General features: G+C 40.2%; 1 protein-coding gene across 1 annotated transcript in view; it reads right to left on the reverse strand.

The window, feature by feature from the left end:
- Positions 1 to 26,742, reverse strand: part of gmds (GDP-mannose 4,6-dehydratase) — a 263,448-nt gene that overhangs the window by 137,231 nt on the left and 99,475 nt on the right. Inside the window, exon 7 of the mRNA XM_041791584.1 lies at positions 22,680 to 22,807. Coding sequence (XP_041647518.1) covers positions 22,680 to 22,807 — 128 coding nt within the window. The remainder of the gene's footprint in view (positions 1 to 22,679; positions 22,808 to 26,742) is intronic.

Consider the following 26,742-nt stretch of genomic DNA (forward strand, 5'->3'; position numbering starts at 1 on the left):
TGTGCTCGCTCTGACACACACTGTGGAGCACACAGAGAGAGCTCTCAGTGTGCTGAGGCCGACGGTACACGTAAGCGGCTGTTTGCTGTGCCGCAGTGCCTGTTTTCTCTGGTCAGAGTGTGAATGCCAGTGGAAAAGCTCTAAATGGCCTGTAAATAAAAACAGTCATATTTCCAGTTCCAGGCCATTTAAGAGCTCGTCATGGTCGGCCCACGCACGCTTTTATGACATGACAGGCAACAGACCTGAAGGATATGAGCTCAGCAAAGATGCTTCATCACAAACTCTGTCATGGGATGAATGCATGACTAGGGATGTCACGATCCTGGAATTCTAAGCTTACAACTGGTACAGCAAAAAAACATCAAACATTACACCAAATTAAGAGGTTGGAGAACAACAACTCAGTACACCCTTCAAGGTTCTGAAGCCCTTTCAGTTCCATCAACCAACTGTGATTTTTTTAAGACCCCCTTGCTCATATTTAGCATGATTCTAACATTAAACCACGCTTTATTTTAAATCTGTGATTGAAAATGTTGCACTCAACTATGCTACATACAGAAAAACACAATAATATGTGATTTTACAAAGAAATATTTAATTCAAAAACTCTTTCTTAATACATTTTACCATTTCATTGCAAAATGGATCCACAGTTTTACTTGGCAGTAACAGTTTTGCTCAAAAGACGCTCCCTAGGTTAGTCAAGCAGCATGCTTTGACTTGCAGGTAGCAAATAGCTAGAAATCCCAATATGGATGGATACATTAATGACAATGTGTACTGAATATGATAGAATTAGTTCAAAAGCAATAAATACATGCATAGCAAACTCGAACTTTGTTAAATAAATTACTTTTCCCTTAATCAATAGAAATGGTAATAGACATTTTTTTATTTTATTTTTTCTCTCTTTTCTTCACACTCACCATAATCATTATTATTATTGTTGTTTTCTTTTAAAAAATTTGTTTGTTTTTTCCTGCCTCTGCTGTCTTAAGTTTGTACACTTGGTTTTGTCGTGTCTCTCAACATAGTGTCTCGTCACTTGTACTGTTCTGTCCTGCATCTCTCAAATAAAGCAAAAAAAAAAAAAAAAAAATATATATATATATATATATACATACATACAGTGCTTAACAAATTTATTACACCACCCTAACCCTAACCAAAGTAAGGTTTATGCCACAGCTGCCCTAAATTAACAGCATTGGTAATTACCAAAATTATTTTTTATGTTGTTGCAATGGTTAATACACCAATATGTAGAAGCTCTTTCACCCAAATGATATTTTTAATGCTAAAAAATAATTATTATTCTTATCCATAAATTTTCAAATTTACCGATTTACAAAAAAACTGAAAAAATAGTAAAGCACATTATTAATTCTTGATTAATATGTCAAATTATAGTTATTTATTTGCATTCCTGTAGAGAAAAATTAGTTTTAGTGCTTGAATGTTATGCTTGATTCATTTCTGACTTCTCAGAGAAGCCCAGTGAGCCGGCTCAAATTTGGGTGTAGAAAGGTTAATTCAGTTTGAAATTCCTCATTCCTGATCAAAATGGTAAAACGTGGAGAGCTCACTGAAAATGAAAGAGTCCGCAATAAAGCACTTCATGATGCTGGATGGTCTCTGAGACAAGAATGACAGGTGGTCTGAGATATATATATACATATATTTATGCAATAGTGTGCAGAAGTTTTAGGTATGTTTGGGCCAACATTTGAGGCTGAAGTAAGGCGTGTAATGGTGAGAACGCCCACCTGACGGCCCCATCGGGCGGGAAGGAGGATTGACACAACCCAGGTCATGCTCTGGATGTCTTTGTACATTACCAACCTTGGCTCAACCTTGGCTGTCGAGCAACACACGTAGAAGTCAAATGTGTTGACACTGACTCTGGCCGCCCTTCCTTCTCTCTTCAGCCCAGGGTTGTGGAACATCAGGACCTGTGAAGAACCGTTAGCACTCTACATGCCTAAAACTTCTGCACAGTACTACACAAACATTCTTTTTTTTTATCAAAAAAGAGAATACTTTAAAAAAAAGTGCATTATGCAATAAAGGAATAAAGTATTTTTTTAAATTTAAGGGGAGACTGAGTAAAGTGATTACTTGAAATATTGCCAAAACTGACTCCTTGTCTTGACTAGCCTTATTCCAACTATAGAACACACCCATTCATTTTAAAAGCTACCGTTAACTATTAAGAATCTTGGAGTGATATTTGACACTGCTCTCACATTTGAAAGCTAAGTGGTTAAAATCAGTTTCTTTCTGCAAAGAATTGCTGAATTAAAACCAATCCTCTCTTTTAATGATTTGGAAAAAATATACATGCTTTCATCTCCTCATGGTTGGACTACTGTAATTCATAGTACTCTGGAATCAGCCAGGCATCCCTCTCCAGACTGCAAATGGTACAAAACGCAGCAGCAAGGCTTCTAACTGGCTCTCATAAGAGGGATCGTATCACCCATGTTAGCCTCTCCTCACTGGCTTCCCATACGTGAAGAAGATTCAAGTATGACCAGTTTCCGACATCCTTGTTTCTAGGTTTCTAGGTTTCTAGGTTGCCACCTGCTTGGAAAACAGCAAACAGATGGCTATGACAAGATAGGACAGATAGATATCTAGAAAAGAAGAAGTAAACAGCAGTTTGTAAAACAAACTCAAGGAGAAAATTAGTGAAGCTGATCTTCAGATGATAATCACACACCTTTCTTAAATATTTATGCTCTGAGTTTCTAAATATGAATCCAGTGTATTTTAAGATCTTCCCAGCCACGTTTCCAGCACATGATGGACCACGTAAACCCACCTCACAGCATGTCACACCAGCCTGCATCTCGAGGAATAAAACAAGCATGACAGGCCATGTCAGTCAGCAGTCAGAGAGCTCTATACTTTGAGGTTGCGCTGGTTTGGAGCGCAACGAGGCAAACTATGGCACTGTGAAAAAGTTTAGATTAGTGAAGACGGGCGTAAACACAGGGAGGCTAAAACATGCTGATCCTCTCTCTTTTTCCTCCTCGCTCCCTCCCAATCTCGTAAACACGCACACACGCGGTAATTACATCTCATTAGAGTGCTCAGAGCCTTTCATGTAGCTGCTGAACATGGCCACTGAATCTCCCCTCTGGCCCACAGACATAAACAAACACTTCAGCTGGCCTGCCCCCTGGAGCCACAGAGCAGAGCGAGGGATTCCCCTTCACCACGGCACATGTCCTAAACTCTTAACTCCACAGAAACACCCACTTTTGTTACGTCTAATCTAAATTCGCCTCACGTTTCTCTTCATTTTTACTGACAGATAAATAAAAACAGAAAGAGAGAGAGAGAGGAGGGAGACAGAAGTCAGAGAGCTGGCTGCCTGCTGTGTGTCAGTAATGATATAATGAGAAGACTGCAGTGTTTAGTGGGCGGCTCTTTTTATAGCAGCTGTCAGGACAAATGTGCAATGATTCACATTGACTGAGACTGTGTGTGAACATGTGTGTGACAGCGCAGCACACATGAGTGACAAACCTGGGAATAGAAGTTCAAATATTTAAAGTAGATTCTTTGAGGAGTCTTAACAAACTGTGTATTATTACTCTGACAGCTTTCTATTTTTACTACCCACATTTTAACATGAAAATCTCTTCTCTATGTCACTTTTATATGCATTAAAGTAACACTTCCTGGATGCCAGAAAATGCATCAGAACTACTGCACCGAGAAAAGATTATTCCTCTGAATTTCCCTGAGAAAAAAACTCACAAAAGATGAACATGATATGAAGAGCAGGAAAGAGAAGATGCTTCAAGATGGAACCAATAAAAAAAAATAGGCATGCACCCCATTTGATTTTTGCCGATATCTGTTATGCTGATATTTCCAAATTAAAGACCCTGTAAAGTGAAATCCAAAATTTGTGCCTTAACACACTAGATATGTTAGAATATGGTTGCTGTAAACATGTGAAAACATAGGGATCTACATGTGATTGAATTCTGAATTTAGATTTTCACCTCTTTTGAGGCTGGATTTAATTTGGGCGTGGCTAATATGTGGACTGTTGATGTCATGAACCCACAGTAGGGGATGGCCCCGCCCCTCTAACACTACATCTCAGTCCAGTCTGTTGTTAGCTGATGTCACTGCTTTAATTTAAAGTTAACAGTCAGTTAAATGTTGCTTTTCAGTTCATTGTGAGGTAAATTTGCCAAATCTATCAGCCAAAGTGGTCTATGGATCATTTCTAAGGTAAGGTCAAGGGGCAGGCAAATGGTGTGAGTGCTTTCCTCAATTCAGATTTGAGCAACTTTTTAAATCTGAGAGGATCGTATTTCACCTGAGTGGGCGTGGCTTCAGCTCATTCAACAGACATGCCCACACCATCCTAGAGCAGAGTTTACTGCCTCATTTTCCATGATTTTGAAGCTTAATTTTATAAACCTAGAGATGTTTTATTTGACTGAAATTTGACCTGGGGGTTTATAACACAGTGGCCTGTTATAAGTACAGATTTATTTTCTTTTTACAGGGTCTTTAATTCTAGCCAATAATGTAGTTCAGAACTAGAACATCAGCCCTTGAAATGCATTTTTAAGGTAACATATTATTAAAATGCAAAATACACTTCTGCAGGCTCTTCTAGCAAAAATACGTGCCCCTGGCCTGTCTACAATCCCCCCAGGAATCAGAATCCCCCACCACCTTTCAGAAAATCTGTGCTGAAACAAGCCATTCTCAGATATTCCCCTCATGATGTCATGTGGGGAGTTAGCACTGCCCCCAGACTCGGTTGGCCCTCCCCGTTTGGAAGGAAGTTCCGCCCTCCTCTCCTGTTTGGATCAGGAGAGCCACATCCACTAAGCTTCATCCATTTTCGGAGAGGGGCGGAGTCAAACTGCTAATTAATATTTAAAGCCACAGACACATAAACAGCTCATTCTAAGCAGGGCTGAAACAGAGGGGTTTTCAGACATGCAAAAATCCAAAACTGGAGTGTTTTTTCAGCAACAAACTTCACAGGCATGTTTTGGGGACCTCTGAGACCAATATAAATTTGTCTTAGAGGGTTAAAATATGTGACCTTTAAATATAGTCTTTTTTTGTAAAAATCTGCTTGAGTGGTAAAAGTGTGTACTCTTGCCGTTTATGAGTGATGGGAGGGGAACTGAAGGATCAAAGTTAGAGAATGTAAGGTAAGTGAATGCCACAACATGACTGGAGGAAAGGAAAAAGGGGAAAGCAAACATAATGGTGTCATTGGGAGTTTAAAAAAAAAAAGCTTGGCCCTGGCATTGAGCAGGGGGTCAGAAAGAGGTGACGACCGGGGTCAAGCTGAGGTCAAATAAGGTGCAAAAACCAGGAACTGTGGGGGCAAGTTTAGAATGAAAACAAACCGCCGCTATCACTGCAGGTCACAGACAGGCCTCCCCTCAGGTTACACACTCACAAACCCACACATACACTGGCTCTCATATTGCTGGGGCCACTTAATTAAAAAAAAAAAGAGATCCCTGGCACTCCCTCTGAAAGTCCCACCTTCTAAAAGCAAATACATGGCTCTCCATCGCGGCTGTTTTAACAAGGATAGAGTTCAATACGGCAGCGTGGAGTGAAAGCCTCATTGTGGTGGAGAGAGAGGCTCTGAACGTCATGTAAGTTCTCTCCTCATCCATCAGAGCGACACCTCCATGCAGCATTTCCTCACCAATTAAGCACACTCCTCCAGCGTTGCTGCACATGAGCCTGAGTCCACACACGCTGGTTGTTTTATATCGAGTCTACGATCGCTTAAACGCAGCATTCATGTCTGCCTGCGTGGGTAAAACAATGATGACAGAAGTATAATGTAAAGTTTATGACCTTGTTGTTCAATCCGTCCCTGTGACATATTGCTAGCATGCGTGTTGTGCATGTTAAACTGTGAGCTGGTGTGCAATACGAGGACGTACGGCTGGTTTAATATCATAAGCCCGTGTGAGCGTGGATCTGATAAAAGTCCAATAAAAAACAGACAACATGAGGAAGCCATTTGGCGTCGTAGGATGAGTGAAGACAGGCTTTCAGTGCTGTGACCCAACAAATGTTTCCATTCCACTAAAGCCATCAGGATTGTTTGAAGTGCACTGCTTGGGATGCTGTTATGCTGCCACGCTCAATAAGCTACAGGCCGCTCAAAGCTCTCAGCTGGACTGACGGGAAAATGCTTCCCTGGATCTCAAACAACCCCATCCATCTGCAGGACCTGCAGTTTTGTTCAGCTCATAACAGAAACACAGTTAAGTCTTTAAACTTCTTCCACAAATCTACAGACCTGTTTTAGATGGTAGCAGTAAAAATATGATTTCAGTTCCCAGCCTCAGCAATGCCATCAAAGCCTTTACAGAGGGGGGCTGAGCTGTGGAGAGCAAGCAGCAGTAGGTAGAGAGTCCACAGCTGGTGTATGAAGCTGAGACACTCCCTGATTGGAGAGCACAAGTGTGAGACTCTCACTAATGCAATAATCCCTCCCAGGCCTTCTCCTCTGTGTTTTTGAGCCTCGTCACACTCTAAAGTCTCGTGTAGTGACATTTTAGGGAGTATGAGTGAGAGTCAGGGAGGGAAGTGAAGCAGAGGGGACTGATGGAGTGGAGGGATGTTTCTAGAGGGTCGGGGTCATCGTGGTTTTAATTGTCTGAGGAGTCTGGCCGCCTCGTTGGGACTGGAATGTGTGTGACCTCCTCTCTCTCGCTCCCTGTGACTCTCGCTCCGTCAGACGGTCGAGCGGCTCGTGGGAAGATTCTCGGTCCAGACTGCGGAGTGTCGACATTGAGCCAAATATCACAAGAGCTCAGTCACAGTCTGTGCTCTTCTCACTCTCTCACAGCCCCCCTCCCCCTCGCTCTCTCTTCTCTCCATTACATTTTTTGTCTGACTCGCTGACCCTTTGATACTCTGAACACATACTATGTGACTGTGCACATGCACTGACACTGATATTACACGCACCATAAGAATAAATAGCTCCCTTGGTGCATATTGGATTGTTTGCATGTGTTTGTGTGAAACATTTTTCCATATTGCTTTCATGTTGTGCTTCTGCTACTTATTTCTCTCTTGGTAGGTTTTCTTCTTCTAGGGTCATCTGTGGTGTCATCTGTCACAGTGAAGTAAATAATGGAAATTTAAATCACCATAGAAATCTTGCATACAGTTTCATAGTTGTCTTCAGCGTTTCATCAGATTAAATAGACATCAATCACTGAAGCCTAAAATTAAAATATGAAGGGAGTCAACCACTCCTCAGTTTAATAGAAACAGCTCTGCATGTCACAATACTACAGTCCAGAACAAAGCATAGAATCAATACTTCTAAAGCAGATTTTAAGGGGTTAGAGGTTCAGATTGGGAAAAAGCTCAAATCAGATAAGCTCAGTTGGTGGGGTAGACACCCTGGCAGTCCTGGTCGCAGGTTTAATTCCCAACCCTTAGGCTGATTGCTACATGTCGTCCCCTCCTTTCTCTCCTGTCTCTTTATTCCTCCATGGAAAAAAGGAGCACACCTAACAAAAGGTTAGGTGTTGAAACATGTTTTCCGTGATCTGTTACGCACAAAACTCTGCCAGAATTTAAGCTCATAAAATGACATTATTGTGTGCTGCCTGTTCAGCAGAATAAATCATCTTTAAAAAGGTTTAAGATAAAATAATCTTAGCTAGTGTTTAGATATTTTCAGCATCTTCAGCATCTTTTGCCTTAAGATCAATCTCAAGGCAAAAGCTCTATAATGAGAGCGGAAACTCAAAGTTATTTAACTTTTAATAACTTCTTTTGTCCTATATGAGGTCAGTGTCAGAGGGTTAAGTGTCAATGACCTATGCAAAGCTGCATAAAGACGGATGCATTCTTGACATATCAAAGCTCCTTTATTACTCACCTTTTTATTAGAATTGTATGTAGAAATCTCTGGGTCATCATCTGCAGGGTCATCTTTTTATTTAGAGATGAACTTGAGTGATTTCACATTCAAAGTCTGGTCGCATGCAGTGTTAATTTTGACAGCTATTTCAAATTTTTGTCTTAGTCTGAGTCTTTAGATTAAACGCATTTTAGTTTTAGTCACATTTTAGTCATTTCTACCCTTTATAGTCAACAAAAACTCCAAAACATTTAGTCTCGTTTTAGTCCATAAAAAGTCTCACATTTTAGTCTTTTCTTTTAGTCCAGGTATTTATTATCTTACCTAAATCTGGTGCCAAATCATGGTAGTGTTCTCTATGCACCATGCTAGACTTGGGGTCCCTGCTTTCTACAATTGAGAGGTGCATTGTATTTTGACAGATTTACCTACAGAGGAGAAACAACATGGATTTTGAGTGTCTGACGAAAACTATACTACATTTTAGTCTACTTTAAATCATCTTGAAGAAAAATAAACTTACTATAAGTCAGTTTTAGTCATCAAAAATCTGTTTTTGGCGAGTTCTTCTCATGAAAAAAAGGCTGTGGACGAATTGTATCAGTCATAGTTTTAGTTGACAAAATTAACACTGGACCAAGGACCAAAGCAGATGTGAGAAAAACATAACCGTCTGTCTCTCTCCAGAAGGAGCTGTGTGAGTTCAGATACCTCTGCTTTAGGTGCAATCAGGTAAAGTAGGCATGAAACAGCAGAAAAGACAGAATAATTCATGTAATTAAACGGATAATCCGCTGTATCATCTGGTAATTTTGTTGTTAAAATTTTCATGATTTAAAAAGAATTTGTGAAGGTCCATGGCCTCCACTCTTCACACCTCCTTATACCACCCCCAGCTGACACCCCCACCTTCTGCCCCGACCTGTTAAACCCCCCAGCAGGATGCCGTACCTCCTCACTACCCACCCACCCCCCTCTACAGCCATCAACCCATCCATTTCCTTGCCCCACTCCCTATGTCCAGGTGGGAGGTTTGACTCTCCTGCTGTGAGTCTGTGTGTGGGGGGTTTTAACTCGGAACACAAACCTGTCACCAACTGAACCTGTCAAACACGGCAGGACGACAGAGGCTAGACTTCAAGAGAGACTTTAGTTTCGTTCTTTGAAGAATGACTAGACAAGCGTTAAGATATACTGTGGGTTTAAGTCAGTGCATATTTATGACAAGAAATTTTCACTTAAAAAAGTTTATTTCATTATAGACCCAAAGAAGTGGGTAAGATGTCATATTTAACCAATATTTAAAGAAAAAAAGAAAATAAGTGTATATCCTGCAAGCTGGCACCCAAACTTCCAATCATCTTTGCCGCTGCAATTCCTTGATATTTTCTTTCTTATTGAAATAAAAATAAATAGATGGGAAACAGAAGCATGACAAGTCTTATAAAGTCACTATGAAAGGAAACAGGGTCGATCTGAACAAAAGAGTCAATTTTTTACATTTAGAGTCAAATAACATGCATATTATTGGATATCTTCTGTCTCCTTTTGTTATTGTTAAGTCACAGAATGGTTTTTGTCTTTATATTGTTGTGGTTTGTCAGGGAAATGTGGATTGATTTGGGGGGATAGCAATCTTCCCCCTAGCAAACAACTTACTGAAAAAATTTAGAAGAACACTGCACTGACAGGGTTTCCTCTTTAAACAAAATGCATAATTCTTCATATATGTGTATGGGCTCCTTCTCCCTGCTGACCCGGCTAACCGACCATGTTCCGATGTGTTTCTACACGTCTCCAGGGTGCAAACTATCCTGTAGGCTTCATGTGAACACTGAGGACTCTGGTTACACGAGGCGGAGAGGAGAAAAGAGAGAAAAACAGATCGGCAGCAAAGAAGAAGGAAAGCATCTGCTTTCATCCTCAACCCAGCAGGGGAGAGCTTGGGCCTGTCAGTCTGAGCGGGACGGCCAGCTGCTGCCGCACACACTCCTAAACACACACATTCACAGTCAGAAACTCCTGATACAAACTCTGGATAATCTGGGCTTCTAGAACCACTCAGAAGAAGGATTATTTCATTTGTTTTCACTCTTAAAAACATCTCCCCCATATCCAGGTCATTAGAATAACAGGGAAAAACTCACACTGCAGAGTAAAGGCTCTAATGTGTCCAGAAAGTTCTTTCCAACACGAAGGACTTTCAACTTTCCCTTCTCTTCAGAAAGAAGAGCCGCTGAAAGACAGTCCTCATACCAGAGCGGTCAGAGGCGTCCAGCTGGACAGAATCCTTCTAGTTTGTACTAAAAAGCAAAGACAAGAGCTGATTTTTGACTCATTCAGGCAGAGAAAACTCGCTGGCAAACCTGCTATGAATTTATGACGAACATTTTCTGTCCAATTATTCAGATGTGATTTGCACTCACAATCAATGCTGCAATAAAATCTGATTCAACATGACAGAAATTTGCATAAAACTTCCAAAAGTTTTCTTTTAACTGAAGGAGTTGGGATGATTTTGGTCGCAGTGATTTCGTGGGTTCTTAACTTCCAGCGTTTTATTGAGTGAAACGGCCTTGAAACAGGAAAATACAGTCATTATTTCTGTCCCGTTTAATCAACTTCATCGCGTATTTCTAAATAATGAGTGCTGCTCTCTTCATTTTTGAGGGATGGAAAGCCCAGATGATTAGAAAGCCAACAATAAGTTTGGCTTTAGTGAGACAAAGGACACAACAAATAAGAGACAAAGGGACTTCATCAGAGAATACCAGGAGAAGAAAAAAACCTGACAAAGACATAGAACAACTTCTAGAGCTCAGAAAAGTCCATTTAGCTGATTTGATCAAATCAGATCTACCTGTTTGATGATACCGCTGTGCTATCAGTGTGACTGTCTAGAGGTGTAAATGTGGAGATTTTGTCTAAAATCTAAATCTTTTTATTGCTGTCTTCTTTTCTCTTAGTCTGTAGTAAACCTCTTCTTGTTCGTTTTATTAATATCATAATATCATTTAGTGAAGTGGGCATCGAATTTGTAGCGAAGTCGATGCCCACTTCACTAAATGATATTATGATATTAATAAAGTGGGCATCGAATTTGTAGCGAAGTCTGTTTAGAGTAGAGCATTTTTTCTCATTTTTTTCTCATCAAAATACAAATATTACACTCCTACATTTCAGTATGTATCACGAATCAGGCCAACAATATAGAACATTGCCACCATCTTCTCTGGACCAAAGCTCATTTAAAACGGACTGAGGCAAAATGGAAAACTGTTCTGTGGTCAGATGAGTCAAAATGTGAAATTCCTTTTGAACACCATGGATGCCGTGTCCTGTGGACTTAAGAGAAGACAGATCATCCAGCTTGTTTTTAGCGCACAGTTCTAAAGCCTGCATCTCTGATGGTATGGGGTTTCATTAGTGCCTATGGCGTGGGCAGCTTACACATCTGAAAAGGAACTATCAATGCTGAAACGTAAACAGAAGTTTAACGACTTGTATATTTCACCGAGACAATGCCAAGCCACATTTATCACAACAGCATGGCTTCACAGTAGCAGAGTCCAGGTGCTGAGGTGACCTGCCTGCAGTCCAGACCTTTCCCCAATATGAGAATCTTACATCAGACAAGACTGGGACAGCAAACCTCTCCCAAAACTCCATCAACTGGTCTCCTCACTTCCCAGACATTTACAGGCTTTTGTTAAAAGAGGGGGTTTTACACAATGGTAACCATGACCCTGTCCCTACTTTTTTGGGATGTGCTGCTGCCATTAAATCCTTAATGAGCTAATATTTTTCATAAAATGGTAAAAAATCTCAGCTTCAACATCCAATATGTTGTTTATGTTCTCTTGTAAAAAAATATGGGTTTATGAGAACGGCAAATCATTGCATTCTGTTTCTATTTTTAACAGCGCCCCAACTTTTTTGGATTTGGGGTTGTACATGAGAGGAAGGAGTTTTCAGGTGGTGATCTTTAGAACAAAGAAGAAACCAAATAGTTAAAAAAGGGGCAAAAATAAAGACCAAAATCAGTGATATGAATGAGTGAATGAAACTGTCAAAATAAAAAAAATACAAATGAAAAAAAGAAAATGCTCGACAGTTATAAGATGAAACCAGTAATTATTAAACCAACACTAAAAACATGCTGGTGTCCTTCAACATTATTGTTCAAGTATGAATCACCCACACTCCTGGGTGATACAACAATCAGGGTACTGATTAAAATACAGTGAACAAAAGAAACAGAAAAAAGATGACATGGCTCCAACAAAAATAATACCTTCAAAATGCATCGTGCATCCTAGAGCAATCAAAAGTTCATGCACCTAATTTGGTAGTTGCAAATCTTTTCTATTGACGGTTAGTACAACTTCAGTATAAATCCTGATTCAAGAAAATTCCCAGTTTAATACGAAGTGGTCTCCAGGCTCCAATAACCCTTCTGTCATCCCACTCAGCTGCTGTACTACAGCCAGTTACATCTTCAATCCAGGTCTTTCAGCCAATCACACGGAGCCGCGCTGCCAAACGCTGACTATGACTTTAAAAAGACGGGTGAAGAAGAAATGAGCAGAACAGGAGCAGACAAGAAAAGGAGAACGACGTCCCCTGAAAGCCCCTGAATCTCACCCCAAACATGAGGACACCACTGGGTCAGGTTTCTGTTTGTTAGACTGGAAAAGCTCCTGCTTTCTGCAGTCTCACAACCATGAAGGAACACTGAATACCTCCAGGTCCTTTCACAATAAAAGTCACAGAGATGTCTGTTATTTGTTCTATTGTTACAACAGTAAGGGGGGGTCGCTTATATAATCATTTTAATCATTTTTCTTCTCTCAGCTGTAAATTATCTTCACTGTTAAAATGATCCGTATCACTGTGACTCCCTCTGACCCTCTCTGTCTGTTCTCTGGTCTGATGCCACAGTAAATACTCACCCCGTGTCTGATGATTGATATGGATTCGGATGATGGAGCAAGACTGCCTCCCTGGAGATCTATTTTAAGCTTCTCACCCAATTCATCTTCCTTATCTTCAGAGCTCACCTCTCCTGCCCCTTTCTTTATGTTGATCCAAGTGAAACTATCTTCTGTCTACCTGAGTGCCTAGCTTCATTTCAACACCAAACCTCAGCCTCATTTTCCCGCATTTCAACATTCAAGAGCACCTCAAATAGAGTTTACCCAAGAAACTCTTTAACAGGACAGTCATAAAGTTGTGATTAGAGAGGTTTTTCTTTTTTTACCAAAACCAGCAGGGAGCTAAACCCCACTCAAACCCCACTCTGCTGAGCTGCTGCTGAAGCCGTGGGTCGAGTTTCACCTGCTATAATGCCCCCTAAAACCTCCAAACACCACAGTTCCAGCTGCTGCCTTTAACTCTTCCTGCCCATGTGATGACGGTCAACGACAGCAGCTTCTTTCTCACTAAATGATCTACAGTCGCTCCAACCCCCCCACAGAGTGTCCACACACACGCCACACTCGCTAAAATCTCACAAACTGACGTCATGGTCACATCAACGTGGGTGTGTAGTCGTCGGGAGGTCCATGGTGATGAAACCTAATGCCCTCCTCTCTCCATTATAAGCTCTAATTTTAGCTCTTTACATCTCCAGCTGTGTTTATAAAAACCTTAGAGAGCAGACAGAGATATTTATGAGCTCCTGAATCACTGCTGTAAAGATCCAAGCATGCATTTAACACGCATACGTTTACATTCAGAGTTATCTATACCATACAGGACTAATATAGTACAGCAAGAGGACAGCGCCCTCTATGACACAAGACATACGTGGAATATAAATCTAAAATGCCACATTGAATGCTGAGACTCTGCTTTTGGAGGGTGGAGGGGCAGTTTACTGACATTTTATAAACTCACACAAGAGTAATATTAAGAAGATAATGACAGCTTAATCGATAATGACTATAGTAATCTATGAAGCTCTAGTTGGGACTGGAATAAACAATTTCCCCCTGGAGCCCTGGACTTTGATCGCTGTGTGTTTGGTTGGATTTGCATTTATTAAATATAGTACCAATGTCTATCGCAAAGAAAAACATGACGACCAATTTTCTTGAGGTTTTGTCAATGAAACAATTTTATCTATTTGTTAATTGATATCGTCAAAAATAAATCCAAAAGACTTTTGTAATTAAAACTACTTTTGTTTAAATGCATCTGAGTCTGGCTTCAGTTCAGCTTCATCTGCCTGCATTATAAAGTTTGAAAGCATAGCTATTATAAATGGTGCTCTTTCAGACAGTATTCATGCTAGAGGTGTGAGAAAAAAAACATTCATGTCAGACCTGCATTGCCTGTTTCTACATCCAAAGTTATACAAAACATTCAAAAAAGATTGAAAAAAAAAACATTATTTCTCCCTTTCTAGTAAATTTTTATCAGCTCCATCTCTCACAATTTCTTTTTTTTTTTTTTTTGGAAGTCTCATCTTTAAATATCATTTTAATATTTTTAACACAATTTTTCATGTTTTTTTTGTCTGTCATTTCAAAACTCTAAGATTTATAAAACCTTAAAAATGCCCATCTTAAGTCATACTGCAAGGCTTATTTAATAAGTTTAAGTCCTGTTGAATACTTTATGAAAACATGAAAGGCAGTTCCCCGGCTTGGTCACTAAACTTGGGTACTATGTCTTTATGCCACTGGAGTTTGCACACCCTCATGCTGTCATTAGGTAACATCTCTTTGCAAATATACCCTGTGACTGTGAAGCATCATCAAGACCAATCTAGAAAAATTTAAACTAGAAATGAGTTGTTGCTGTACTTCTTTATTTGTCTGCTCACTCAGTAATCTGTTTCCCCTCTCTCGTTAGTGACTAAAAATTTATGTTTCGCCAAGCTCCAACCTCCATCCTGCAAAAATGGAATACAGCTAGTGTCCACTTGAGGCTGGCTGCAGGAACACCGGAAGTCTCATCTGAACACATGTTAAACAGCCGGTTTTTACACAAGAAATAAACCGGTTTACAGCCTGGTTCAAAAAACCAAACGTGTCTCATTAGCTAATGTCTTCATGTGCTCTCACATGAATTGAATTTTTTCAACCACAATAGTTTCAATTATATTAAGGAAAAACCTAACTGCAAATGATTGGCGCATCTCATTTGATTGACAGATAGCTCGACAGGCAGAAGCTACATTTCTATCAACCAGAATGCTAGCTATAGCTGACAGGAAGTTGAGCTTAGTAGGCGGGCTGTTAGGTTGATCCAAAGTTGGGTTGAGACCGTGATTTCCATATGGAAGCCGCCGCAGATTGGCTTAAAGAGCTGTTTGAGTCCACCTATTGTAAGCAGACAGCTGATGTCACACAGGGTTTGTCCAATTCTTTCTACAGTCTATGGTTTTGCCCCATGCAAGGCAAAAGCCTGCTAAATGGATCACACATTTTTTGGCTATCCATCCATCCATTCATCATGCATCCATCCATCGAGCCATCCAGGTTCTCCTGCTTATCTGGGACCAGGTTGCAGTGGTAGCAGATGACCAGGCAAGTCAACCCAGACTCCTTCTGGTGGATCGCAAGGCGTTCCTAGACCAGACAGGATACATAATCCCTCAAGCGCATTCTGGGTCTTCCCAGATATCTCCTATCAACTGGACATGCCTGCAAGACCTCCAAAGGGAGGCTCCCAGGAGGCATCCTGATCAGATACCTGACCCACCTCAACTGGCTTCTTTTGATGCTAACTAATTTCAGCAACTTGCATCACTCACTCCGCATCTGGAGGGAACAATCCACCAGGGAACCATGGCCTCAGACTTGGCTAATGGTTTCTTACATTAAAATAAATGTTATATATGTTTAAGGTTTGTCTCTATGTATTTACAAAATTCCAAACAGCTCATAAAATGCACTTACTGTGCTTTCATATATCAAATTATATTTTGCAGCATCTCGGTAAAAAGCAAACAAGTAGATCCACAAACTATTACTTCTTTGGAAAATATCTGGTTTCTGTTGTAACTTATAACTTTAATAAGTTGGTTTAAATCTAAAACTGATTGTTAATCCACAAGTGACCACAAGAAATGAAATTGGATCGAATTACAATTTACTGATACACCTAATACATGATGAAAAAGCATTGCATGTTTGAACAAAAGATTGTTTTCTTCTTCACAGTGATAAATTCAGACTTTTTCAGACATAGTCTCACCTTAAAGCCGTCACTGTCCACTCAGATTCTCCATCTCTGTCAAAAAGATGGATATCTGATCTTTACAGGCAGAATGAGCCTCTCTCCTGTGCTGAGTTGGTCTGGAAGACTCCACAGTAAAAGTTCAAATATAGTCATAACTTGTCTCTCTACTGTACCCCACTCCTCCAGCCTGCCCTCGCTGTCACCTCCCAGGCCAAAAACATGTGATGAATGGCCCTGCGCTCTCATCAATCATCTGTGATTGGCCCTGATCTGCACTGATTGGCTAATTAGCCTCATCTGTAACCATTACTGCACAGAGAAGCAGCTGCAGTGGTACAAAAAAAGAGGATAAGAAAAATAAAAGAGGTGAAAAATGACACCATCAGGGCTGTCCTGTCACCTCGCCGCCTCACTCGCCACAATGCCAGGAATCAGACAGCTACTGCTACACAGGGGTACCCCACACATCTAAGCGCTGCTTAGAAATACCTTGAGCTTCACAGGTAATTATATTTAAAAATAAATATGTGAACAAGACAAGACGGGGAGGAGAGGTTGTCGACTGTGTGTCAGCAGGTCAGCGCCGTCTCATCTGGCAACAGTTTCTGCAGGAACGGCAACGCCAGCTCCATTCTGGGGAAAAATATGAGCCGCTTATTAACTGTCAGAGGGAAATAACTTGGAACTGGGTGGTAACAGCTCACAAAAAAAGAGCTGGACAAGAGGGAGCGTCACTTTGGTGGGGCACCGGTGTAGTGACGCAGCTTTTTAGGAGCACAAAAGGCCGACAGCGTAAAAGGTTAAGAGGCAGGAGGGATGTGAGGCATAAAAAGAAAAGGTGGAGAGGAAACAGACAGAAAAGACAGAGAGAAAGTGAAGCAGGATGGAGCCTGAGGGGAGAGAAAAGGCCAAAACCACCTTCTGCTCCTGCTCCCTCCCAGCCAGCCAGCACTCTTCTCTGCACAGGAAATGGTTCTCTGCAGCCAAAAGGGGAGGAGGTGCAGGGAGGTAGAGCCGGGTTTCAAACAGCTGTGAGCCAGCTCGGGGTGGAGGGACATGGAGGGAGTAGAGAGGAGGAGGATAGTTCTTGGTAGAGATAGATGACTCCTACGTCTTTATCTGCTCTGATAGAGGCTTCAGTGAAAGATCGCTGTGGGGCTTATGTGTCTCTTTGGTGTGCTTAAATTAAGATCTTTGTTCTTTATCGCCAATTCCAAGAAAACCACATGCCAAGAACAGTGTGGCCAAACATTTTTAACACTGTCACATACCGTAAAACTTTAAATAAAACCCATCCCAATTTAAGTCCCAATCCTTTGACTAGCCTGCTGTCCTTTTGGTTTGACAAATAAAGGCAGTAAGAGGCCTGAGGCGTTTATTCCTGGACAGTATATGAATAGTTTTAGGATGAAAAAAAAGTTGAGAAATAATTCAAAAATGTCATCTGCTGGTACAAAATACACTTCCCCTTATAATCAATATTATTGAAAACTTAATTAACAGCAGTTGTAGACTTTACAACGTTCCCCTCTGAAGGAGAAGTCAGATTAGACTCTCTTCTGCAGTTATCACTGACAAAGCTACATTAGTATAGTAAGCATGTAAAGTTTAGTAAATCCCTGCCCTTCTTAATTGTGATTGGTCACTGAGGCAAAAGTTACACTGATGGGTGCAGCAGTGTTCTTGAAGTTAAAATTGATCCATTTTTATCTACAAGTACTAAAAGCACAGCAATAAAAAACAGCTGATTCTGAGGACATTTTTATCACACAGTGTTTTAGAATGCAAAAAAAACGTACTACGTTGGATATACAGTGCTTAGCAAATTTATTAGACCACCGGACAGGAGCTGTAGCCAAGAAGTCTGCCAACTGCTATTATATAACAAAAGAAGAAGAGAGCGTTAATGACTGGTGAAGAACTAAAACTAGGAACAGTCTATTTTATTCCATCGTTAGTGAAGCAATGCTAAATCTGTTTGCCCATTAATGACTATTTTTATTCTGTGTTAGCATCAAGCTAGCAAACTCAGATGTACACTCCTGTCTGTCTTAACCTGACATGCCACATAGATTGCTGTACATATGCATTGCAAAGGGTTATAATTCACATCCATGTGGGCAACACTCCATAAACGGTGTTTGAAATGACTGGCTGGACAAACACTCTGTCTGTCTCATTCATCAAACTACAAAACATCCTAAAGTAGGAATACACAACCTTCTAGAGTTACTGCCACAAAAAGAGCTTGGCAGGCAGAAATGGGCACATTTCTTTATTAAAAGTGCCCATTTCTGATAAAACCTGCAGCTGTAGCTGCCCCAATGGCCATCCACCATGGCCAACATTGTTTACCAGCTTGCAGTATAACGAAACCACACCCACAACTACCTCCTCTTCCTCCTTCAAGGTCATTGATTGATTAGCCTGGTCATTCTCTGAACCGGAACAATGAATCAGCTTGAAGCTTTCCAGGATGGATACTGGTGATGCCGGACGTGGAGTCTGGCTAGTCCACTGGCTTTGCAAGTTTAGGGCCGTCTCAAACAATCTTTACTTCTTATTCAGATAATTTCCAGTTGCTTCTAAGATTAATTTAAACTAAAATGCACATCCCTGATATCTTATCCAGTATTGGGTGTTAGGGACTCTGTTTTTGTTGCCATGATATCTAACCAATATATTAATATCATTTGACTTTCACTTATAAATTTTAAATTCAATTTAAAGTTTAAGTCTGGTTTAATGATAACCCTAAAAGAGGGATCAAATAATTAATTTTTGATTTAAATTTCTTTTTTCATACTTCAATATGTCTTAATTTTCTAAACAGTTCAATTTTCTTTTTCTTACACTGTGTACTGTGTCAAATAAAAGCAGAGTAATAGAGTGAAGGAAATAAAGCCCAGGCAATTAAATTAAGTTTTACAGTTACTAAAAATCATCCAAAGCTTAACCTTTTACAGGAAAATGCGATCAGGAGGATTTAAATGACTTTATCTGATTTTATACTAAATTATCCAGCTCTTCCATAACACCATAATCATCATAAAGGACTCCATTGAGAGTAACCGGGCAGCCTCGGGTCTGCCTGCCTGCTACAGACACCCGATACCCGTCTGAGACGATGCCCAGCCAGCCGCACGCCTTCAGACGTCGTTAGAGTAGACACACAGCACGCCCCTCCTGCCACCCGCAATCCATCCACAGCCAATTACCAGCAATTTCCCTGTCCTGGGTGGGGTGAGGAGAGGGAGACAGAGAGGGAGGAAAAGCAGTTGTCAGCCTAAAGCAGACACACATGGTTCTGTTTACAGGTTGCCAGTTGTTTGGCTTCGCCATGGTAACAGGGCGCTGACGCTGGCCGGGTGAGACAGAAGGGGGGGTCGTGGTGACAGTCGCGGCCTTTGATGGTGTGCAGGGCGGGACGAACTTTCAGCAGGAGATGGTTCATTTATGCATAATGTACAAACGTTCAACAAACACGCGTCTGTTTCCCTCCTGCCTTCATCTTCTGCCTCCACCCCTCCTCCCCCTCCTCTTCATCAGTTCCCCTCAGCACCTCCAGCTTCTCTTTGGCTTCCCCGAAATCTGCCTTTCCGAAACTGGAGACACACGGCGAGGAGGTGCCTGATTCACCAGAGCTGGAATGTCGGCGGTTCCCACAGGAAACCTGGAGCGTCTCAAGCCAGGGCACACTGGACAGGCCAGTGCACAAACAGACACGGATCCAGATACACAGGCTCGCCATGTAATACATAAATACATGACTGGTCAGTTAGACATCGAGACAAACACAGCAGGAGGAAGAAACTCGCTGAACTAACCACAACAATCACAATTATACCTGCAATCAGAAACAGCCTGCTTTCGCTGTCATATAAAGACAAGGGCGAAAAAATTCTTACTTTCAATCTTGAACTGTCAGAATTTCTAGAAAAAGCAAAAAAAAAAAAAACATTTTAAATATTTCAAGTTTGACCTAGTTATGTTACTTTAAGTGAAAAGTGCCCAGATTAAACATTGCCACTTTGGAGCCAACTGTTTTAACAACCAAGAAGTGATAGGGATGTACTAAAGCATAGGTTTATGGCATTAGCATCTGCAATTATCAGCCCTATTGACGAACATTTGGACAATAATGTGTTATTTTAGCTCATTTTATAAAGATATGCATGCACCTAAGAACAATGTTAAAAGTTTTCTTAACTTTCTGTGAGCAAAATGTGCACTACACAGATTACCAAAGAGAGTTTGTGGACATGAGTATTTATCTAACATTGGCATCCAGTGAGTCTCATGTTCCTTTTACCATCCAGGTGGGGGCAAGCTGAGGGGGGACAGACAGTGTGACGTCACATGCAGAAAGCCTGTAATCCAGCAGTTCATGTATTAGACTCCAATCAGTGTCATTTCACTTGCCAGGTTCTTCAAGTTTCTTCATCGTCTGTTTGCAGTTTTTCCTGACTTTATTAACATGACATACACTACACGCATTTATAATTCAAATTTAAGACTATTTAAGACCTTTGTAAGACCTAAACTGGGAAAAATTAAAACCTACTATTGTGCAGCAAACGGTCAAAAATGAACACTGTGTGAGATTTCTTAATACAGCAGACCAGGGCTGAATTTTCTGATTTAATGTACAGTTTCTGAAATGTGTAATGATACAAGGCAAAGAGATTTTTCATTATAAATGTCCTCATTTGATCATTTCTGGTATATCTAGTGCCTCTGTTCTGTTATACCACTATATGGTAAAATGTATCATACATTTTTGCCAACATGCATTTTTGCTGAGCAGAAATCATCAAACCGGAAAAGTGTTTTTTTTTTTCAAGGAAGGCCTGTTAAAATGAGGGTGGGCGGCTTTAGATGTCTTTTTGTACAAGCGCTATATACAAAAAAAATGATTAATATTGTATAACAGCTGGAAAATGACAACTGGACAAAGACAGGGCTTACTCAATGTGCCCTCTAAAATTTAAGATGTGACTGTGATTGATCAAATTTGACTTTTAAAGACTTTTTATGGACTTAAATTACACATAACCATTTTAACGCTATTTAGGCCTTTTCATGGATCCACAGGATCCCTGATAAAAGTTAATCACCTCACATTAATAATGATAAACAGGCCTGCCTACAGAAATTTCTGGCCCTCTCACAGACCCAATTATAAGCCCTCCTTAGATGGTGGTTTTATAATATCAATGCATGAACCAATAACTTGGTGTTAGCCTCCTGGCTAGCTTTCTCCTAGGTTCAGCTCAGCCTTGAAGCTGAAGTAGAAAAATGTCAGTCAACAGGTTTCTGTGGTGGCCATATGCATCTCCTTTCTTCTTCATGCCCTGGCATGGCTATACAAAGTCAACATCAGTCTGTGTGAGGTTAACATTATCAAAGAAGCTCATGCAATTTAAAGAAGAGGTGGTCAAGATGTTGAGTGCTTGTGTTGAAAATAATATATGGTAATCATTTCTTAAATTTAGGATGGACTTATTTTGCTAAGGTTCATGCCCCCTCCATGTGGCTGACCCCCTGGAAGCTTTCCTTGTATCCCCCTTTATGTACGGCGTTGATGATTAGTATTTTTATATTTCCTCGAATTTTAACTTTTTGTAAGACAGACTGATACCTTCCCATCAGCATATTCTCTCTCAAAAAGCTGCGTACTTTTCCATTTTACCGATTAAGTCAGACTTCCTGCCACAAGAGGCAAAACTTATTCAGCGCGGTTATGAGTGATCAAAACTTTTTCCCATATCAGGCAGTGGCTGATGCTTCCCTGACGCCATCACAGCGTGCCTCGCTGTTCCACCACCGCCCGCTCTGACGCAGCGACCCCACACTGAGCTCTGCAGTGAAACTCAGGCTCCCCTTCATAACCTCGTCACCTCCACTCCCTTCTCAAAGAGCGCCCCCGCCACCATCACCTCCTAATATCAACACGGGCCGCAGCGAGGGGTCTGCTGTCAGACATGGCAACCCGTCGAGTCTTTCATCTCCACAGCTAGTCACACGTGTTCCAGCCTTCACCTATCATACATACAGGGGAACGTGCTGTAGGTCACACATATGAGCGGGGTAAAAACACAGTCTGCTCCTGGACGCTGCGACCCCACTGTTCGTTTCATCTCGCCGCTCCTTTCTCTGCTTGCTGCTGGCACCATTACGTTAACACAAACACCATATTTCTGTCATCGTCCCCAGGACGCAGTGTTCCCTTAATATCTCTCCCTTTCTTCTGCGGGCGTTCAGGGAATGGCGATGGGGGCCTGAAGGGATCTGGGACATGGGTGAGTTGTGGGAAACCAGAGTGCAGTCTGTGGCCTCACAGCATGCGGCCCTCTCCCTCCCCTCCCGCCCCCTCTCCCCTTCTCTATCTCTGTTTCTCTTTTGGCAGAGAATCATACGAGGCTTCATGCAGATCGCATATTGCGGCCTCAAATGATCTGGGAAAACATGCCCCGTTAAAGCTGTGCGCACATCTGAACCCTCTTCAACTCTGGAGCCGTGCACTCACAGATTGTGCGTATTTCTCCGGGTTTGTGTGCGGTTATGGTTGTGTGATTTTTACCTCCACATAGTCCTTGGCGTGGCCCCAGTCCCTCTTGGAGTCCAGGTTGCCCAGGCTGAAGCTCTGCAGTTGGCCGAGGTGAATCTTTGCCACAGACCGGCTGATCTTACGCGTCACAAAGTTTGAACCTAAAACACACATGTTCGAGATTCTTTGTTGGCATACAGTGAATTCAATTACAGCTCACACAGGATAGAAATGTTACAGAGGACTGGAGATTCTTATATAAACAAAAATAGAGTTAGAACAGAGAAACCGGGAGCAAATCAGGGCCTTATCATTGCATACAGAGGTAAACGATCCATACTTGAGCTGCCATTTGACGGCAATAACTCTCCCCTGGGACGATGGCCTTTCTGTGGAGCTTTGTATCTTTCATGGGAACAAAACTCTGAATTAGTACACTGTGACTTTATTTTGCCCTTCTTACTTTGGTGGAAGTGCTCCTGAACTGCAGGAATTCTTGGTTTTGGACTTGCGATGCTGAAAATTTCTCATCAGTGGAGGACTATGAGCATCGGCAGACAAGCCAGGCTAGGAGTTGTCGGACCATCTGCATGTGTTGCATGATTGCAGACATTTCTTACTGACACAGTAGCAAACAGTGCATTTATCTATACAGATAAAATTATATGTATATTAAATCTAATATAAAATTTAAAAATGTAACGAAAAGAAATGCAGACACTGTCTTTCTTGCCCACAGCAGACTGAAACCTGTTGGCATTCTAATTTCTAAGGCTCAGACCTCTTCTTATAGTTTAAAAAATTGCACTGATTTTTTCAAAGCTGCATTTATTCAGGAAAGTCTTTGTGAGATTAAAAAAAGTATTTTTTAACAGCGTCCTTGCCAAGACAGGCAGCAGCAGTTTAAAGAGTTTCAGACAAAAAGCAGCAACACACAAAAAGCATAATACAAGATCAAAAATAAACTATAATAAGAGACACATTTTTTCTAAAAATATTTATAAAAATCTGCTTCAGTGGGAAACAAATGAGGCAAAGTATCTACAGGTGGATATGTCTGCCTCTTAAACTCAGCCCTGGATAGACTTCATTACACTTTTTAAAATACCATAAGCAGATTATTTTATATAATAGAACCATAATACTAAATAATTAAAATATATTGCTATTTTTGTCATCTAAAATAAAAGCATTTTAGGTTCTTTTTTTAAAATACTTTAGTTATAGATTACTGATTATGTTGCCCTCTCCTGTGAGCTGATGTGATATCTTAATTCCCCCCAGTACGTCAATAAAGATTTTATCTATCTGTTTTAAGAGGTCGCTTCGATATCCACATTTAAATGTTAGTTATGCTCTGCTGAAACACCAACTGTTTCAAACATATCTGCCAGAAAGTGAATGCATTTTTAGAGGTATATTTAAGGGCAAAAATAGCAGAAAAAATCTGATTTCGGACAGTGTCACAACTTTTTTCAAGCTTTTAAAAAGCTACCAGTGTAAATTTATATCACACAGCAAGGATGGAACATCAAGAGATGATTTCAAAGTTTGGATGTAACTCAGTATGTCTCGATGTGAGTGAGTGTATCTGTGCAGGCAGACAGGCACAGGAGGAGGAGAGATCGGCCAGGCCAGCTGTTTCACTGATCGATCCCTGTGCTGTTGATTTCTCATACAAATGAAACAATAACAACCTAAAGGATAAGATATTTTTGACATGTCTTTACACTGAGTTTACAAAGATACCGTGGAAGGCTGAATGAACAGCATATTTTCAGTTAACTAGGAATTCTGAGCACATTAATCATCATGCATGCAGGAACAGAAGAAAGAGTTGGCACAAATATGGTTTAAATCAGTGGTTCTTAACTGGTGGGTCACGACCTGAGAAGCCGTTTCCACTGGATCACAAATGTGTGCCTAAAAAACTGTTGCAAAATGTGTCTGAAGGAAGCTCGAAGCAGACTTACATCTTTATTAATTTCCTCTGTCAGTGATGATTAATACTTTCTGGGGGTTTTCTCAAGATCTTCTCTTATTTGTCTCATTATTATGGGAGAACAAAATTGGTTTTCAAATTATAACGCCTGATTTATTGGAATGTGGGTCATATTTAAGCTGTTGGTGTTGGGTCCTGAGGCGAGCCCATCTGAGAACCACTGGCCAAAATCCATCATAAAGAAGTCACGGTATATACAGAAAATCTGACATTAAATGTAATAAAAATTAAGACCCTCTTCATAAACTTTAAGACTTTATCATATCTACAATGTCTAGCCAGTTACACTAGCAACACAATTTTTTATGCTTTGTACTAATTATAGGGATAAAAATGTGACAACGTAGAAAAGAAAATGCCAGTAGCATTTCTTATTGTAGTATCAAAATAAAGGTTTCTTGAAGCAATTTCAGATTAGAATATGAAGAAAAAGACCTCAGTTTGATACCACAGGATAGCTGACACTGGAAGGTCTTATTTCTATTGTTTAATGGCCTGGAGTAGCTCTACCACAGATTTGAAGTAACGTTAACAAGCATTGCACTTCAGTTGGAACTACAAAGCAGAACAGCAAACATTTAGCTTTTGCGAGGAAATATACTGAATTATTTTACATTTCTGGAACGTGCTGTAATTTGGATTTTGATGCACTGATAGATCAATGATCGCTTTATTGTTGCAGCTGAAAAAATATTGCTCACTATAGTTGAATTATATTAATTTTAGTAATCTGGCCAAGTTTCAAAAGAACATTACGTGATTAAGAATTAACATAGATAAAAAGCAGAAAAACTGTTGACTTTTACATCACTTTATTTAGGTGATCTACCTGAAGAAATTAGAGTATCTGATGGATACTTGTGGAAAATATTTACAGTAGCAGCCAAAAAGGCAATAACCCGTAAATGGTTACAGATAGATCCCCCCACAACAGATAACTGGGTTGATATTGTTAAAGAAATTCATGAGTTGGAAATGTTGACTTTCTTACTGAGACTGAGAAAAGACTTATGAAGATGTGCCACATGGAAACTATAATTGGAAGAATAAATAACATCCCTGGTGGTCTGCCTTCGGCATTCATATTGTTGTAATTTGTATACCACTCCTTTACTATGAGCTCTGATTACCTTACAGTTAAATGTGTTATAATTCCCATGTAACTAGTATTGAAACCTCTATTTTTGATATTTTTATGTCTGGCAATGTCTTATTATATTTTGGTGTTGTTATGATATTATGTTTTGTCTGAAAAACAATAAAAATTAAGTATTAAAAAAAGCAGAAAAACTAATTACAACTTTGTTTGTTGAATATAAAAATTTTAAAAAGCCTCAAAATTGGAGACCCAATAGTCTTCATTCCAAACATTTTTAAAAAGTCTTAATTTTGGCTGAACTGTTTTATCGATTTACAATACTTTTTTATGACTCTGCAGAAACCCTGGAAACAGGAAGGCACAATGTTAGATTTTTACCGATATCTGATATGCCTATATTTATTGATTTAGTTTAGCCGATACCAAGAACAATATTTAATAATGTAGTTTAGATCTAAAATGTAAGCATTTGAAAAATACTATAAAGCTTTAAGATGAAAAAAAACTCCTGTCTTCAGCACACACTTTAAACTTAAAGGAATAAGGATGAACAAAGAAAAACACTTCGGCTGATGTAGGTCTGCAGGTTCCGCCTAAAATTCTACACATGTATTTATACATGTGGCAGATACTTCCAGCTGATATATTGGTTGTAAATATCAGCTGAAATGTTCATATCTGCCAATACTGATTATTTACCTTTTAAGATAGTATCTGCTGACACCAATATCATGCTGATAATTTTGTGCATTCTGATAAAAAGTGGGGCAAAGTTGATCCCCCTATTCAGGAGTCATAGATGAAGATAACGGAGGAAATCTACAGACAGTCACACCACTAAAGAGTGCAAGAAGCACAAATAAGTGGAGAATATTGACATTATTTAGCACACGAGGTAGCACCAAGGACTATGGAAACTGTTGATCTGGTTAATGATACTGGGGAAAAAGGTTATCTTAGAAATATAGTTCCCTAACTAACCATTTACTGACACA

Source organism: Cheilinus undulatus, linkage group 7 (assembly GCF_018320785.1).
Source record: "Cheilinus undulatus linkage group 7, ASM1832078v1, whole genome shotgun sequence".
Classification (NCBI taxonomy): domain Eukaryota; kingdom Metazoa; phylum Chordata; class Actinopteri; order Labriformes; family Labridae; genus Cheilinus; species Cheilinus undulatus.